The sequence below is a fragment of the Microtus ochrogaster genome, chromosome 5 (genome assembly GCF_000317375.1).
Source record: "Microtus ochrogaster isolate Prairie Vole_2 chromosome 5, MicOch1.0, whole genome shotgun sequence".
NCBI classification, from domain to species: Eukaryota; Metazoa; Chordata; class Mammalia; order Rodentia; family Cricetidae; genus Microtus; species Microtus ochrogaster.
Genome location: NC_022012.1, coordinates 63813712 through 63829876, shown reverse-complemented (window position 1 = coordinate 63829876; position 16165 = coordinate 63813712). Strand labels below are relative to the sequence as shown.

Sequence of the window (16165 nt, the reverse complement as noted above, 5' to 3'; positions counted from 1 at the left end):
GATGTCCTTGGTCTTTACATGATTCATTACTGGCATTTATTAAACTATCCTCTGTCTACAAGTGGTAATTCTATGTTCATCCCTACCAGAAAACTCTGTGTTAGAGGGTTTTTATATGGTTACAATGGATATTGCACATTACAAAGCAAAGTCCATATTCTCTTAATCTGTAGAGGATATATATATATATATATATATATATATATATTTATATACATGTATGTGATTTTTAAAATTGTTCTTGAACACTTTCTGTGACATATGTAAGGATACTCCCTTAAGCTTTAAATTTATTCTAAAAGTCTGGGGAAAATTCTATGAAGTCCTTTGTATGATTTATTCATTTTTATGTGTATGAGTGTTTTGCCCACCTGTAGATAAATACACCATTTGTATGTCTGGTGCCCACAGAGGTCAGAAGAAGGAATGTGATCCCCTGGCTGGATCCAGTTGCCCCATGGATGCTGGAAACCAAACCTGGATCCTCTGCAAGAGTAGTATGTGCTCTTAACCACTGAGCCATCTCTCCAGACCACAACAAAATGTTTTGTATTTACCATAACAAAAGATACTATGAAAAACTACAGGTATGCATTTAAAACAATTTTTGTATTATGTAATTTTAATATTTCCGTTAAATTGTATCATTTTGACCATCAAGAGTGACATTTATACACTTTTTCTTCTGAGGGTTATCTTGTCGCTAATGGGAATTATTAGGGCAAATTGACAACCAGACCTGTCTTTGAACTGTCATACTGCTACAAGTTTTGAACTGTCTGATATATTGGTGAGAGGCAGCCATCTGCACGAGTGTAAAGTGTGAGCAGCCTGGGCTTAGGAACTTGGACTCTGGCCCTCATTTACGTGCGCTGTTCAGTGCTCTTCTCCGTGCTCCACGTTTTCTGTCTGTCCTCCATGCGACTCCATTCTGCTGAGACTTTGCAGGCAGTTTTCATTACTGCTAAAATCTAATGAATAAACTGTGATAACTTTTGGAATTTCTTGCATTGCAATATGGGCCATAAAAACAACACCGGGGCAAAAGCCCAAGCACATTATATTAATTAGAGTTCTCTAGAGGAACAAAACTGATAGAGTGGGTATGAATTAGGTGGAATTATATGATGGAGTGGGTTATCCAACAGTAACTGCCTGTGCTTTGATGAGATGGACAACCCAGTACCTCCTCAGTCGATGATATGGATTCCTTAGCAGTTTCTGTATGGCATAGAAGGCTTGAGGATTCCCGGGGAACTGCTGGTCTTCGGGTCACATTGAAAGACCGAAGAATCTGGGTTCTGATTGTCAGAAAGGACGGCAGCAGTAGTAGCAGCAACTGCTACTCCTGCTGCAGAGTAGATGCACGTACCAAAAAGGAAAGAAGTCAAGCATAAGAAACAGGACTTTATATCTAGAGAGCCCATCGACGGTTGCTCACTCCGGGGTTATGCTTTCCCCTTCCGTTAATGATACGGTGGACACCTTGCAGACTCACTGAGAAGCGTGTGTCTTAGCTGAGCACAGATCATGTCAAGTTGACAACCAAAGATAACCATTGCACAAAGAAAACGAGCCATTGCCATTCAAAAGAATGAGGTATTTGCTGACAGGAATAGAAACTAATCACATCTGCCAAGGGTAGTTTTAATTCAATAGGATTTCCCTGTAATAATATAGCAGAGGATTTATGAATGTGAATGTAACTCATTACACATTTCTTTTCTCTTTTAAGTCACGGTAGTTGTGTGACACGGACAGAACTGGAATCTAGTAGTTATGGAATCATGAGACAGATGCTTCACTAAGAACGTCTACTTTTTAATGGCTCGTTGTTGCTTCGTTTTCTCAAGAAAAAACTATTCTAATTATTACCTACACTCTTGAACTCATATAAAACAATTTTAGAAACATATACTAGAGAATATCTTGAAAAATCTTGTTATATAATCCTGGCTATTCAACAATAACAACATTCCCAAAGCTCTATTATCTTTATTATCTATTTCCTAGTTTTCATTTAATAGTTGATGATCAGATAAAGTGTAGACTGCCCATGATTATAATCCTTTTCAAGCTACCGTGAAAAAAAAAAAAAAAAAACCAAACCAAAAACCAAACCAAACCAGTCCCGAACAAAAAAGTCAAAGCCTGTCTGAGAGTAGTTTTACAGCTTTGCTCTGCCCTCCTCTGGACACAATGGACTCTTGTAGATGCCCTTCCCAGAATTCTGTTTGCTGCCAATTCCACCAGCCACTTAAATGGTCTTATAGATCCCTACTGCTTGACTCCTTCCAGATACTTTGCTTCTACATCAAAATGGCAACAACCCAAGCTCAAGAGTGATAAGAAAGCTCTAGATCAAAAAAGATCTGCAAATGCTTCTGCTATCTGTCCAACAAGTTACTTTGGAGAAACTGGGAAAGCTGACGTTGGTAAATTGGGTAAAATTGCTTCACAGACCCAGAGACAGAAGCATCAGATTTCAAGGGGAACAGAAACTTGCAAAGGAGAGTGACCTGTGGAGAGGCTGCTGGGCTGTGCCAAAGTGACAAGGGAGGGAGGGAGTTTTCGTGGGCATGTCTCTTGGTGATCATTAAGAATAATTCTTTGGATGAGCCAGGTCTTTCTCCTAATCTCACTGCTCTTTTCTGTGTGTCCAGTCCCTTGTCTCATAGGCACTCAGACATGAGGATCCTTCCTCGTCTGCACACACAAACATCTACTTTATCTTTCAAGTTGCTCTCAAACACTCAGGTATAAACCTATGTGGGAAGTGAGATGTGGTAAAACACATTTCCTGTCAATTGAAATGGTTCTAACTTTTCATGGAGTAGTTAGCACTTCCTGTTTAGTCTTAGAATATTTTTTCTTATTTTCTCCTCTTCTTGATGTTCTGAAAAATGTGGGCTATGTCTAGTCTGTATTGGAAGGGAGATAGGGGTAGAGGAGATACTCAAATCTGATCAAGTGTGCTAGCAACTTAATGCCAATACAATGGAAGCTATATATGCCTGGGTAAGCAATTAAGTTACTGACTGGCATTTTAAATTATGGTTTTGGAAAAGTTTTTGAGACTTGTAACATTCAGTCTTATTTTTATTTTTCAAGTGTATCTTAGGGGAGAAATCAATGCTTTTGTAATAAGAATTGTTTTTCCTTCAGTGCAGCTGATTTTACTCTGTAACTCTCTTGTGCTCTTGAGATATAAAGCAAATTCACAGCTTTGAAAATGTCTTCTAAAATACAGAGAGAAACTATAGCCTACTTGATCTGTAATGTGCTTTATAAACGCAGAGGAGCGATTGATCTGAATCTGTACTGACCAAAATTTGTTGTTTGCTTTGGATGCTAAAGCAAATAAATCTCAGGAATTTTAGCAGTTCAAGCCGTTGCTTATTATAATGGGATCTGGTCCCTGCAAGTCTGCATGGCTTCCCTGCCTTGTGGTGTCTCTTGACAACCATGCCTGTGTGTCAGCATCGGGGCTGCTGCTCTGACTAGGCTGTGGCATCCTGTAATGAAGCAGAGTTCTCAGTGAGGTAAACGTCCAGCTGCACTGTCAAGTTTTCCTAGGGAATCTACAAGAGAAATGATGTATGTCATCAGATTCAGGAGCCCTTTCAGTGTCTTGCATTCACCAATGAATTGAAGGCCACGAGAAATAGGGTTGTTTTATTCACGCAGAGGAAATATGTTAAAAGGAATTAAACAAGAAACTAGACACCTCTAGGCCAAGAAAAAAAAACATTAAAGTCTCACCACAGTTCTAGAATTCACTCGATAAATTTACCTTGCTATCGGAATGCTGTCCCAGACAATGAAAGCACTGTAAACGCTAAGGTTAAATGTGTGCCTGAGAAGAAAATTATAGCAGGCAGAGAAACATTGCAGACTTCCAAATTTTAAAGGCATTAACTATTAAGGATAAACACATACTTTGCTCATTTCCTCAGATTAGGTATGGCATTCTAGAAAGGTGCACACTTTCTCTGTTCTACCCATCAAAGTTCAGGAGTTCTATTTTTAATCTGTGTGTTGTCACGCAGGGTATTTGATCTTTAGTACAACTGGTGTTTATTTGCACAGCTTAAATCAAAGTACTGAGTACACTTTGCGATAAATATCTCATTGTAACTGTGTTTACATTTGGGCTGTAATGAAGTAAAAGTTAAGAATGAAGATACTGTATATTAGACATTTCTATTTCAATGTATATTTCAATATATATTTATTTCTGCTTAAATCTTTTCAGTAGACAATTAAATAAAAGCTATCCAATCCCATTTCAGAATTTTTATAACTACTCTTTTTTTTGGAGAAGAATATATTTGCTAATGATTCATTGTCAACTTTTTTTGCTTTAAAATAGCTGGTCATCATTAAGAATCAATAAATTTATTCCAATTGTAAATTTGTCCTTTCAGTTTTTAAAGAAGTAAATTTTAATGACATTCAAAAGCTGAAATAATCTTAAGTATGGAACTGAGACATACTAAGCTAACTTGCTACAACCTGAGTTTTAATATAGAAGTGCAATAAATGCATTCCTCTAAAAAGACCTAAAACACCCTGGGTGGAAGGGTGGCAAAGTTTTCAGTCTGTTAGTTGAAAACTGGCTTTTACCCTCCCTGGAACTTGTCCACCCCACACATCACTGTTGTATGTTGTATGCATAGTTCTAAAATTGCGAAAATGGAGGCTTTTCTGGTAGCAAAAGGGTTAACTTCTTTTTGCTTTACCAGTTTCAAATTACAATGAGAAGCCTCTTCTTTCCCAGCAGGGTTGTGCTTACATTTCTCCTTAGATCTCTCTTGAAGAGGGCTGGTATATTTGTGCCTGCTGGAGGTGGAATTAACTGTAAGGAGGAGGAAAAGATTGAATGGATTTACAGGAAGGATTTCAAGTAAACTCAGGGAAATACATTTACTTGAGCAGTATAACCTTGGGTCTTGTTTTACACTAAGGCCATACAAGAGATGTTGAAGTTATCACTAGGCTGCCGGACAAATAGAATTCCAACAGCAAGGTGCAGACCAGCGTAGATCTGTGATTCTGACCTCAGGATTTGTCTTGGAAAGAGTTCAAGCACTGAGAAGAAGGCAGAGCCAGTGAAGAGAACTTGGGAGCTGCAGTTTATCCGAAGACCAGCTTTCGTCAGTTCAAATACCAAAGCCTGATTATCATACATTCACATAGGAATGCATAGGTTATTTGATTGAGTAATTTTAGCCAGCTCTTGCTACATCAATACTGCAAAAGTCCTTAACAACTGTGGATAATTAGAAATCTGAATTTCAGCTTTCTTAGCAATCACTACTCTTGACGTATCTGCAAACATCTAAAACAGGAGAAGAAAATGGACTGAGTATGTTGTGTTCAGAAACACCACTGTCATGAAGAATAGGTAAATTCGTTTTTACAACTTCACAGCTACTGACAAAGCGTGCCTCCAAGGAACCGGGATTCTTACTACTTTTAAGTGGACAAGAAGGATTAAAAATACCGACTTTTGCTTTTGTACAAAAATGCATTGGACCGTATTTTTACTTAGGGGTCTTGTGGGCTTCCTCTGGTGCGGCTGGGTTCAAGTGGGTTATGCAAAAGGAGGTCTGGGAGACAATCATGTTCACTCCAGTTTTATTTATAGAAGGCTGCGGAACCATGAGAGACGGGAAATACAGAGGGAAATTCTCTCTATTTTGGGTTTGCCCCACAGACCCAGACCGTTTTCACCTGGAAAGCAAGCATCTTCTGCACCCCTCTTTATGCTGGATCTGTACAATGCCATGGCCAGCGAAGAAAATCCTGAGGAGTCGGAATACTTGGTGAGGGTATCCCTGGCAGGAGAGGCCAAGGAGGCCAGGAAGGGATACTCAGCCTCTCCCAATGGGTATGCTCATCGTATGCAGTTGTCTCCAAGGATCCCGCTGACTACCCAGAGCCCTCCTCTTGCCAGCCTACACGATACCAACTTTCTGAATGATGCTGACATGGTCATGAGCTTTGTCAACTTAGGTATGTTGTTCGCTTATCTGTTCATTCCTATTACTATAAAAGAGGAATTTTTTCTAATGGTAAAGTAGCTTCTTGGTAGGTGGCCATGTTTATACATTTATTTTATAAAACTCTCCTCAATAACTTCTGTTTCATTTTTTTTTACAGTGATGTAAGGTTTTGCTTTAGGTTACAGAGTCACATATATTTAATGTGGATAGCTAAAATTAAATGGTCACAATTTGCGTAGAATTTGGTCCTTTGAGAGCCTGTTAAATTTAATTTAAAGATGTGCATAAAAGGCAATTTATAAAAAGGGAAATTTATAAGGAAAGCAATGCTTTGGGCATAAAAGAAAAAGAAAGAAATGAAGAAAGGAAGAGACCAATATTTATGTATGGGAAAATAAAAGTAACTTTCCAAACCATTTTTGTTAGTAAGTTAAAGAACGTGTGAATATTTAAGTAGCATATTCATATGCTACTTAAAAATTTCATCTAGGGAAAGATATGATTGTACAAATCTTTAAATGAAATTAACCAAGATCAAATGAAACTGCAAAATATTAACAATCGAGGGAGTTCAATGAAAAAATTTTAATCTAATTGAAACACCCCTTAAGTGTGATGATTAAAATGTAGTCATACCTAATTGATTTTTGACACAGGCAAGATAAATATAGAACTTGCCTTGATGGTATTTATCTATCCCAGATTCCCCTTTGAGATAAATATATTTAATTGATAATTTTCTATAAATATCAACCAGGATATTGAGGACTAGGTTTTAAAACTGTCTTTTATTTAGTGCTGCTGCTTTGCAGTAATTTTTAAATACTGACAATCTCAACTAGCAGATCCCTGCCTAGCATTCCCTCTACAGGAATATTAAATAGTTTACCTACTTAAAATGGTTTTACAAGGGCTGTTTTAACTTAAAATACTTTAGTACAAACTAAAGACGAATTGACTGTCTTTAGACGTTTAAAAGAAAGTAACATTAAACATAATAAGACTTAAAATTTAACCAACAAATTTAATAAATTTTAAAGAGTCAAGGTCCCTATAAAGTAATACCTTTTAAAATTTTACATTAAAATGTGATCTGGGGTGACTTCAAAATATTTTGCTCTACACCTACTAAAAAATATTCTTGTATACTATCTCAAAGGAAATACTTTTTGAAAAGTCAGATGGCAGTGAATCTTGGAGACATGTGGCCATGTTTGTAATGTATGTTTCTTACTGTACTGTGGTCATTCACTCTTAGCAATCTTGGCATGAAGGATAAGGGGCTTACTAAATCATGTGTTTTGTGTTACCAGGGACAAAGCTTTTAGTGCTGAGCTTTAGAAAGCCATCCCCCATTGCATGCCAGGTGCTCCGCAGGTCTTTCTCGTGGCATTTTCTTTTGTACATATGATTAGCGGGCTTGAGTAAGAGCTTTCAAATAGGACTTAATTCGAAATTGGTTTGAAGGGGCCTGAAAATATTCCTTGTAGAACATGTTGCTTTTCAGCTTTTTTAGTTCAAGGGGTCACATTAATACCAATAGAACAACTTTTGCTCAGCATGGCTAAATGTAGGTCACTGAAATCACCGTGTTTAGCTGCAGACACCTCACATGAATTTTAGACCATGTAAACATCTAACTATACATCAAACCCCATCATTTTTACCTTTAAATTATTTATTGATTTGGTCACTTTAGAGAAGCAAATCTAAACTATTAGACCAAATTCAGTTGTTTGTTTAGGGCATCTAAATTTGTGATTAAGCAAAAACAGCTCAGTCACGAATCTGTCTTAATATGTTTCATTAAACTGAATCTTTTGATTATTTTCAATAGATATATACTGTTATTTTATAAAATAATTAGACTTTTGAAGTTGTATGCCATGATGTTTTATAAATATAGATAAAATAAGAAAACAAAGCAAATAGAAAACAGTTTATTCAATAATTTCTAGAACCCTATTTTACTATTAAGTAATATTTTTGCTTTTAAGTTAATGGTATTTTTCTTATGTTGGTCGTAGGATGATGGCACAACTGTTTACAAGCCTGTTACTTACATCAGAACATATAATTGTTTATTTATTCTAGGAAATAATAGATTTAAACTTCATAAGCCTTATTTTGATCATGCCAAAACAAGTGATGAGTGCTGTTTTCCTAAATAACAAACCATATGTTTTTTCTTTATTAATAATCCCCAAATCTCATAAGAGATTACCAGAAAATGGATTCTTATCCTGGGTGAATTTTTGCCATTGTCTTGAAGTAAAATTGAGCTACAATTTTATTACTCTTAAAACATGCCTACTGTTGCTTCTAGGCCCTTTGGCTAAGATCAAGTGTAAAATATGCTTACTAATATAACCACACTTTATGGCCAATCACTGCCTAGTGTAAAGCTCACTTCCGTATTTCTTCCATGTGTAAGACTTGAAAAGCAGAGTAGAATATCATTATAAACTGAACAAAAAAATTCAATGTTTTTCATGTGATTCACTAGCATATATTATCTTCACTGTGTTTCACACTCTCATGAAGCTCAGGAGATATTTATTTATTTAGTATCTGAAAAGATTTCCATGTCCTGGAGACTAAGTCCAAATGAGTTCAGTTAGTGTAGTAGGGGGCGTGTTCTGAGGAAGCCACCTGCGTGTATAAGTATGTGGATGGCATCTGTAACATTTCTCATAACTAACTTAATCCAGATCCAGAATCATATCCAACAAAATATTAAAACTTTCTTGTGATTTGGTATTGTTTTGATAAATTGAAAAAGTATTATTATTTATAGGAGATACAAATGAGATATAAGCAACGGGACTTAGGGTATACAAGCATCTAATTGTAAATCAAGCTTGTTATTTCACATTTAAATGATTTTTAGCCCCCTTTTCACTTAAAGAAGCAAATCTAAACAGTTAGACCAAATTTAGTTCCTGCTACAGTGAGAAATTTTTGCAGATTAAATCTCCACCCACAAATTGTTGAATATCAGCCAAATTTTTGTTAAATTGATAGCACTTAATTTTATGGGGAACACAAATATTCTTCTGGTAATTTTTTTTTTTTTACTTTTTATATCTCTTTTTTCTAAATGTTTACTTGGTTTGTGAATGAAGTACTTATACAAACGATTGTAATATTTTAGTACAATCCCTGTCTTGGGAAATATGTCTATTGGATAGTTTGAAAATTATTTTTAAAAATTAGATAGCAGTGTTTTATCTAATTATTTAATGGTACTAAATGATACAAGACTAAATATTTTAGAGAAAATCATAAAAATTGTATTATTCATTACCTACATAAATTTTTCTGAAAGTAAAAACTAACATTTGTTTTTATTAGTAGTTTTTGGTTCATTGTGTTGATTTAAAATCCTTTTTATACATGTTTTAAGCATATACATTAGTGACTGGTATAAAGTATATAGATGCAGTATTTAGCATTTTCATGATTTATAACATGTTAAAAGGAACAATACAGGGAACTAAATTAAGGCTCCCTTCTTAAAATAAATAAACCCCCTGTGTTAGAAAAAAATATAATGTTTATGTCATCAATTGGCAGCTTTGAAAGCTTTTGGTATTTACTGTTGTTGTTGGCGGGTCAAATACTTGGTGGAGAGGAACTTATGTACCAATCTTTGTAAAGATGCTGCCTATGGTATGGAGTCATTAACAGAATCATTAACAGCTATAATATAAACATATCCATAAACACACACAAAATATTGTTTAATATAAGTGATGGGTTGAGATAAAAGGTGACTTAAACCAGCATGGCACATATCCATGGATTATGTCTAAAATAAGAAATACCGATATTGGGCAAAACTGGAAGTTGTCTTTAAGGTTTTTTTCCCCTCTGTTTGAAAGAAAAATTAAGTTATTGCTAAGGACAAAAACCTTTTCCCTCTTCATCAATAATCATTCTCCTTTATAATCAAGACAACTAGATCGAGGTTCTTAAAGACAAATAACTGGGGCAGTTCCCAGAGGGAGATTACTATGAATATAGTATAAGAAAAAATATATCTTAATGGTCATTTATGAAAAAGTCAGTTTCAAAAGTCTAATGACAAGTAACTTTGGAATTAGGAAGGAACAGATGCACAGCTGGGAGGAGCTGGACAGGTCCCAAGCCCACCTCCAGCTCCTACTCTCTCACTGTCTATAATTACCCTTGTTCCTCACCCTTTGCCCCAACCCCAACACTTTTAATTCTTCCCCTTTTAGTTCTGCAGTTTCTGGAGCCCCAGGCTTTCTTGGCATGCTGTCTTTACTGCTCCCACCCTTCCTGGGAGTTGCCTTTGGTCCTACTTTCTTTATAACTAAAGGCTTAGATTAGTTGAAAATCAATTAGTTCCAGCTTGAGAATCTAGGTACAGCCTCCTGTTTCCTCAGTAGCTGAGCAGGAAAAGGTAATGATCTGCCAGTTGCAGCCTTCACCCACAGGGATGAGAGCACCCCAGGGCGTTAGAATTCACTGGCTTCTGCTGTCCCTTGCAATGGTTTCTCTGACACCCCCTTCCTGTCTTCCTCTTATCCATTCTATTTGAGGATCGCTTTGACAAAACTTAATTGATTTTTTTGACTTTGCTATTCTTAAAGATGATTAAAATTTAAAAGGAAAAAAAATAAACCAAAGTAAAAGACTGAAAAGACTACAGCACTTAACAAAACTAATTCAACATTAAATTCCCATCCAACTTTTCTTTATATTATCTTTATTAAGACCAACACCACTAATATTAAGAAATTATTTCCCTTATTAAGTTCTCAAGAGGCAATAATGGACTAGATTAAAACCATGTAGATAAGGCTGATAAAGAAATCAAATACTTCTTAAAAGTAGTTTAAAGATGCAGTAAATAAGGTAGTTATTCAAAGCTGGTCTTTGAGGTGTGCAGGTGGAGAACGTGCTGGGACATCCTCAGTCCCTCTCGGGCTGACACAAAAGCTAACTGAACACCCCCAATGATATTCCAATGACAATAGCTCTAGCAAAAAACCCTTTTCACCCTTTTGCATTGAAATACTGACTTGGGGAAAAGAAAGCATATGTCTCAGTATATGTGCACAAGGAACACACAGAACAGCTACTATGTGCAGTCATAAATAATCTAGTAGTTTGGCTTAAAAAAAAAAAAACCAAACAAACCACAGGTCAAAGGAAGAGGCTTTGCTAATGCACACACAGACAAGGTCTGAGATCACAGGAGCCACTCACAGGACTGGAGGAAACAATGAATCCCTTGTTCTAAGTAGTATTTATGAGGTCTTCTTTGCACCTTCCCTTCATATTTTATGAGCTAGTCTTCGGGGTTTCCCCTCTTTGCTCATCTCTTAAAATAGTACCCGTGGCTAAGATATCCTTTAAAGCCTGACAGCCCTGTCAGGGGGCTCATTCATTTGGAGGGGAAAGGGGTTTGTTTTCATGTTGTGAGATTGGGATGTTTAAGGTTCAGCTCACAAAGTTTGACAGTAAGATAAAAATAATGATGGGAAGACTTTTCGGCCCCCTATTCCCCCAGAAATGTTTAAAATGATCCACATGACCAAGTAGTCACCTTTGTAATTTGTATGAGAGTTGTTCTATCCATAGTGTGGATAAATTCTAATTAAAAAAACCTAGAAAAATCTATTAGTGTAGTCAGTGTTTAAAATGTGGGGAAAAGGTATCTGTAGATTAGTAAGAGTAATATTTAGTACTTTTGGAAGAAAAGAAGCTAACGACAATAATATATCCAAAGAAAGTTCATTGTCCTCTGCTCAGCAGGCAAAGAGCTAAATAAATATCGTGTGACAGACAGCAAAGCCGTGTGAGGTTTAAAATAGGTATCACAGCAGTTAACGTAAGACCTTGCAAGTCTATACTTTCTAAGATATCCTTATCTTCATAATATATCCTTTCATCCTCCTTTTCATAAGCAGAGGGATATTAAAGGTCCTCTTCATGCAAGCAATAATTCCATGTTTTAGAAACAAATTGAATATAATTAGAGTATATATTAGATACTGTGTTTATTTAATTAATTATTAGAACTGGGTGTTAACAACTTGCTAATACTGAATGAGCTTCCTAGAAAAAATATATGTATGTATGCATATGTACACACACACACACACACACACACACACACACACACACGTAAGTTTTGGCAGTTGCCACCAAGCCTGACAAACTGAGTTCCATCTCTGAAATGCACATGGTAGAAAGACAGAAGTGAACTTCTTTACTTTTTCTTCTGATCTCCACCCACATGCTGTGGCATGCATGCACAACACACACACACACACACACACACACACACACACACACACAGAGACATACACACACCACACCAAGCCAGTAAGTGTTTGTATCCATACATACATACACATACATGTATATATATGAGTGTATACCTGAAGAAAGGCATGGTTGAGTGCTGTAAAACCATATTTGGATTTTATTTGACTATCGGATGTATCAGAACAAGGAAAACATTACTTTTTGTAACTTTCATAAAACACTTCTGTCACGATCACTGGTATTATTTTAAGAGAAGTTCAGGTTCCGTCATTTGCTGTGATAGGCTTCTTTCACAGTTAGGACTCTGCCCTTTGCCTTCCTGCGTAGGAAACGCACTCCTTCCAGAATGTCAGTTCATGGTAGGTTCCTGTTTTTAAGGCTCATTTGTAAATTAAATGTACGTGTTGCCTTTTCTATGTTTCCATCACGGAGTGACATGACACCGAGGAAGCTCGACTGCCCTATCTGGAATCAAGGGTTCAAGCTGGCAGGCAGTGCAGCCTTGAGCAAGCTGGTTGAGTGCTCGGTGGCTCTGTCTGTCACTGGGTGTCACAGGATGGAATGATTGCTGTGCATACATCTTCAAGCACAGTCTCTAAAAGACATAAGCAGTGGTTCTCAACCTTCCTGGCACTGTGATCCTTTGATACAGTTCCTCATGTGGTGGCCCCCAACCATAAAATTATCCGATTGCTACTTCATAATTGTAATTTTGCTACTGTTTTGAATCATAATGTAAGTATCTGATATGAGACCCCCGTGAAACAGTCACCTCAAAGGGATCATGACCCACAGGTTGTGAACCACTGCATGAAGGCGTAGACAGTGATTGTTATTATATTGCATTATTCGGCATCTGTAGCATAGTTATAGGTTCTGTGCATCACAGTGTGAGATTAAACAGCGAGTCCTTGTCTAAAAGTGGATAGCAATTCAAAGACCGTGCCAGAGGAATATGAAATCAAAGACAAGGTTCTACTAGGCCTGGGGCCCTTCTCCTCTACACCCACAACACAGGGCCTGGATGTGGCATTTGCTTATGAGCCACACCCTCCTTATCCCTGTATTATCCCCAGCGTTTGTTCATAGTCCCAGAAGAGGAAACGCTTGTAAGCTGAATCATTTGAGGGCAATTTGATTACTATTGATACTGTTGTAGTCAAATCTTCTCAACACAATGTAGGCGATAATTCAGTAGCCCAGCCCAGCTCAGGGCTTTTCATGACTCTTAGGCAGATGATAAAACTTGTTCGCAAAAGACTTGCAGGGCAGATGTCTGGAAAGGGACCTTGAGGGGCACTGCAGCCTTGGGAGCAAAGATGCCATCTAGCCAGCCCCCAGATGTTCAGTAGGGAAGGAAAGCAAGCAATAAATTCCTAGACTGTATTCTTAGCCACGGTTCCCGTTCATGCTCCTTACTGATAGTCACAGAACTCATTGACAGCCCCCCAAATCTTCATGGTGCAGAGCGCAGAGCAGCAATATGTGGCAAAATGCGGAAAAGAGCTGATCTTGAGGTCCACACTAAAAATGTGTGTGTGTACGCGAGAGCGCACGCGCGCGCGCACGCACGCACGCACGCACGCACGCACACACACACACAAATGGTTGGATGCTTGGTCCCTCGAGTTCTAGAATTACTTTACTCTCAGTGTAAGTTACTCACATGCGTGTTGAAATTTTTAAAATTAACTTATGTCTTTTAGACGGGAGAATCATATTTTCTCTTGAGAGACTTATTTCAGGAGTTGAAAATAAACTGATGAAAGCGACCATCCCATTCTGGGGGAGGGGAAAGAAAAAAAATCTGTAAATTGTATATAGGATGCCGATGTCAATATTAAAGTTACTTTAGAACTAATTAACTCTTAGAAAAGATAAAACAAGCATGGAAAATCCCCAAAGCTGCTAATAGAAAAGAGAAATTGCAATTTTAGGAAGATACTGTGATACCCAGGCAGCAGATTCAGTCCAGAGCACACCAGAGAGCAACAATCAGGGAGGGCAAGTGTGGGGGGCATCACATTTTCCTTCCAAAGCTTTACCTTCAGCTGCTGTTTTCACATGATTCACGTCTGTGCACTAGAGCTTGAATTCCGAGGGCCGTCATAGAATATTCTCACATGCAGCACTCACATTCCACAATTAATGTTGCAAGAAAACATAACACTACGGTAAGGCAAGTTGGGATTATTGTCTTTCTTGCTTGAACCTCCACTCTCCCCAGGTAGAATTTTTTGAGTCACAGAAGCAGAATTTAGTAGAATATCAGGTATTTCAGCTACGCATTTCTCGTAAATAAGCAACCGCTGAGCCTGGAGGCCAAAACTACCTTTCTCTCCTTGAATCATAAGAAACGTTGGCTAGAACGCTCAATCCCAGGACAGTCTTTCAAATTTATTAGATATTATTATGTTTCTTAAATTTTTATATTCTATTTCTTAAAAAAAAGATGTGTTTACTTTTCTTTATTTTATGGGTGTTTTGCCTGCATGTCTGTCCGTGTACTGTGTGCATGTGGTACCCAAGGAAAGCATTTGAGAGTAAGATCCTCCGAAACTGGCATTCTAGACAATTCTTAGCCGTCCTGTGAGGGCTGGGAACTAAACCTGGGATTTCTGCAGGAGCAATAAATTTTTTTTAAAATGTGGAGCCATCTACACAGCCTCAAATTTTATATTTTTCTTTCAATATTAAATGTGAGGTAAAAGACAGTTCAACTTGAACTTAATGCAAGTAATTATGTTAGTAACTGGGTGCAAGGGCGGAGGCAGGGAAAATGGCCTATTAAGCGGGCCAGCTAATACCCCTTAGATATACTCTTTGAACGAGGAAGAGGAGGCTGTTTTATTTCCTCCTTTGCTGCCAATAGGGTTAAAGCATGAGGGTTTCGTGGAGCCTGTTAGTATACCAACTTTCTGTATATCCTTGAACAAACCATGTAACTTTATTATAACTGTTTCTAGTCCTTTCAAGTAGAGATCATAGAAGAAAATTGTAATTTGGATTTAATCGAGTACCATCACAGACTTGCGAACCTGTATGAGGAACACAGTCCACGAATATCCTCTGTGGCAACTACTATTAGAGTAGACTCTGAGGAGTCTAAGGCTAGCAGAGATCCACAGTCCACCAGGCTTTGGCAAGTAGATGCATCAGGGAGAATTTGAAAGACTCATGTAACGTTCCCTCTATCCAGAGAAAGACAAAACAAAGCCTCAGGTTTAACTGACTGCCTTCATATTGAGCTGTTAGGGTTTGATGTGATGTGTGAACAGGGGCTCGTGTACTATTTCGGTGGGTGGTTAGTTTATATGAGGCTGACTGGATGAAGGGTCTTGTTGAGGGGGAACACTGGAGATTATTCCAACCTCTCCTCCACCAAACCTCTCTGCTTCCTGGCTGGGGCTACAAAAGAAGCCATTATCCACTCTGCAATTGAGTTGCTGCTGTCTGCTCTCAAGCCATCCTTAACCATGAGGGAGCAACTGTGTCTTCTCAAATCAGGAGTCAGAAAACCCTCCCTCTCACACACTGGATGCCTGCGCTCCAGCGAAGTTAGCCAACTCTTCCAGGAGATCTACTGAGGCACTGCCCTGTGAGGCCCCACATGATGGATTCTGGGATCAGTGGTGACCTTTGTCACATTTCTGGAATGATTGTATGATTTTAATTTAGCCAAGAGATTATAAAGAAGGAGAAATGTTGAGAGAGGTTTCTGTCCCGCCCGGTCCTGCAGCCGTTCAGTCCCAAAGAAACACACAGAAGCCTAGACTAATAATAAACTGGTTGGCCTATTAGCTCAGGCTTCTTATTTTTTTTTTTTTAAATTTATTTATTTATTGAGGATTTCC

General features: G+C 37.7%; 1 protein-coding gene across 1 annotated transcript in view; it reads left to right on the top strand.

Moving 5' to 3' along the window:
- The first annotated feature begins 5528 nt into the window (after positions 1 to 5528).
- Positions 5529 to 16165, top strand: part of Bmp5 (bone morphogenetic protein 5) — a 120741-nt gene continuing 110104 nt past the window's right edge. The window contains exon 1 of the mRNA XM_005347610.2: positions 5529 to 6018. Within this exon, the coding sequence (XP_005347667.1) occupies positions 5529 to 6018 (490 nt within the window). The remainder of the gene's footprint in view (positions 6019 to 16165) is intronic.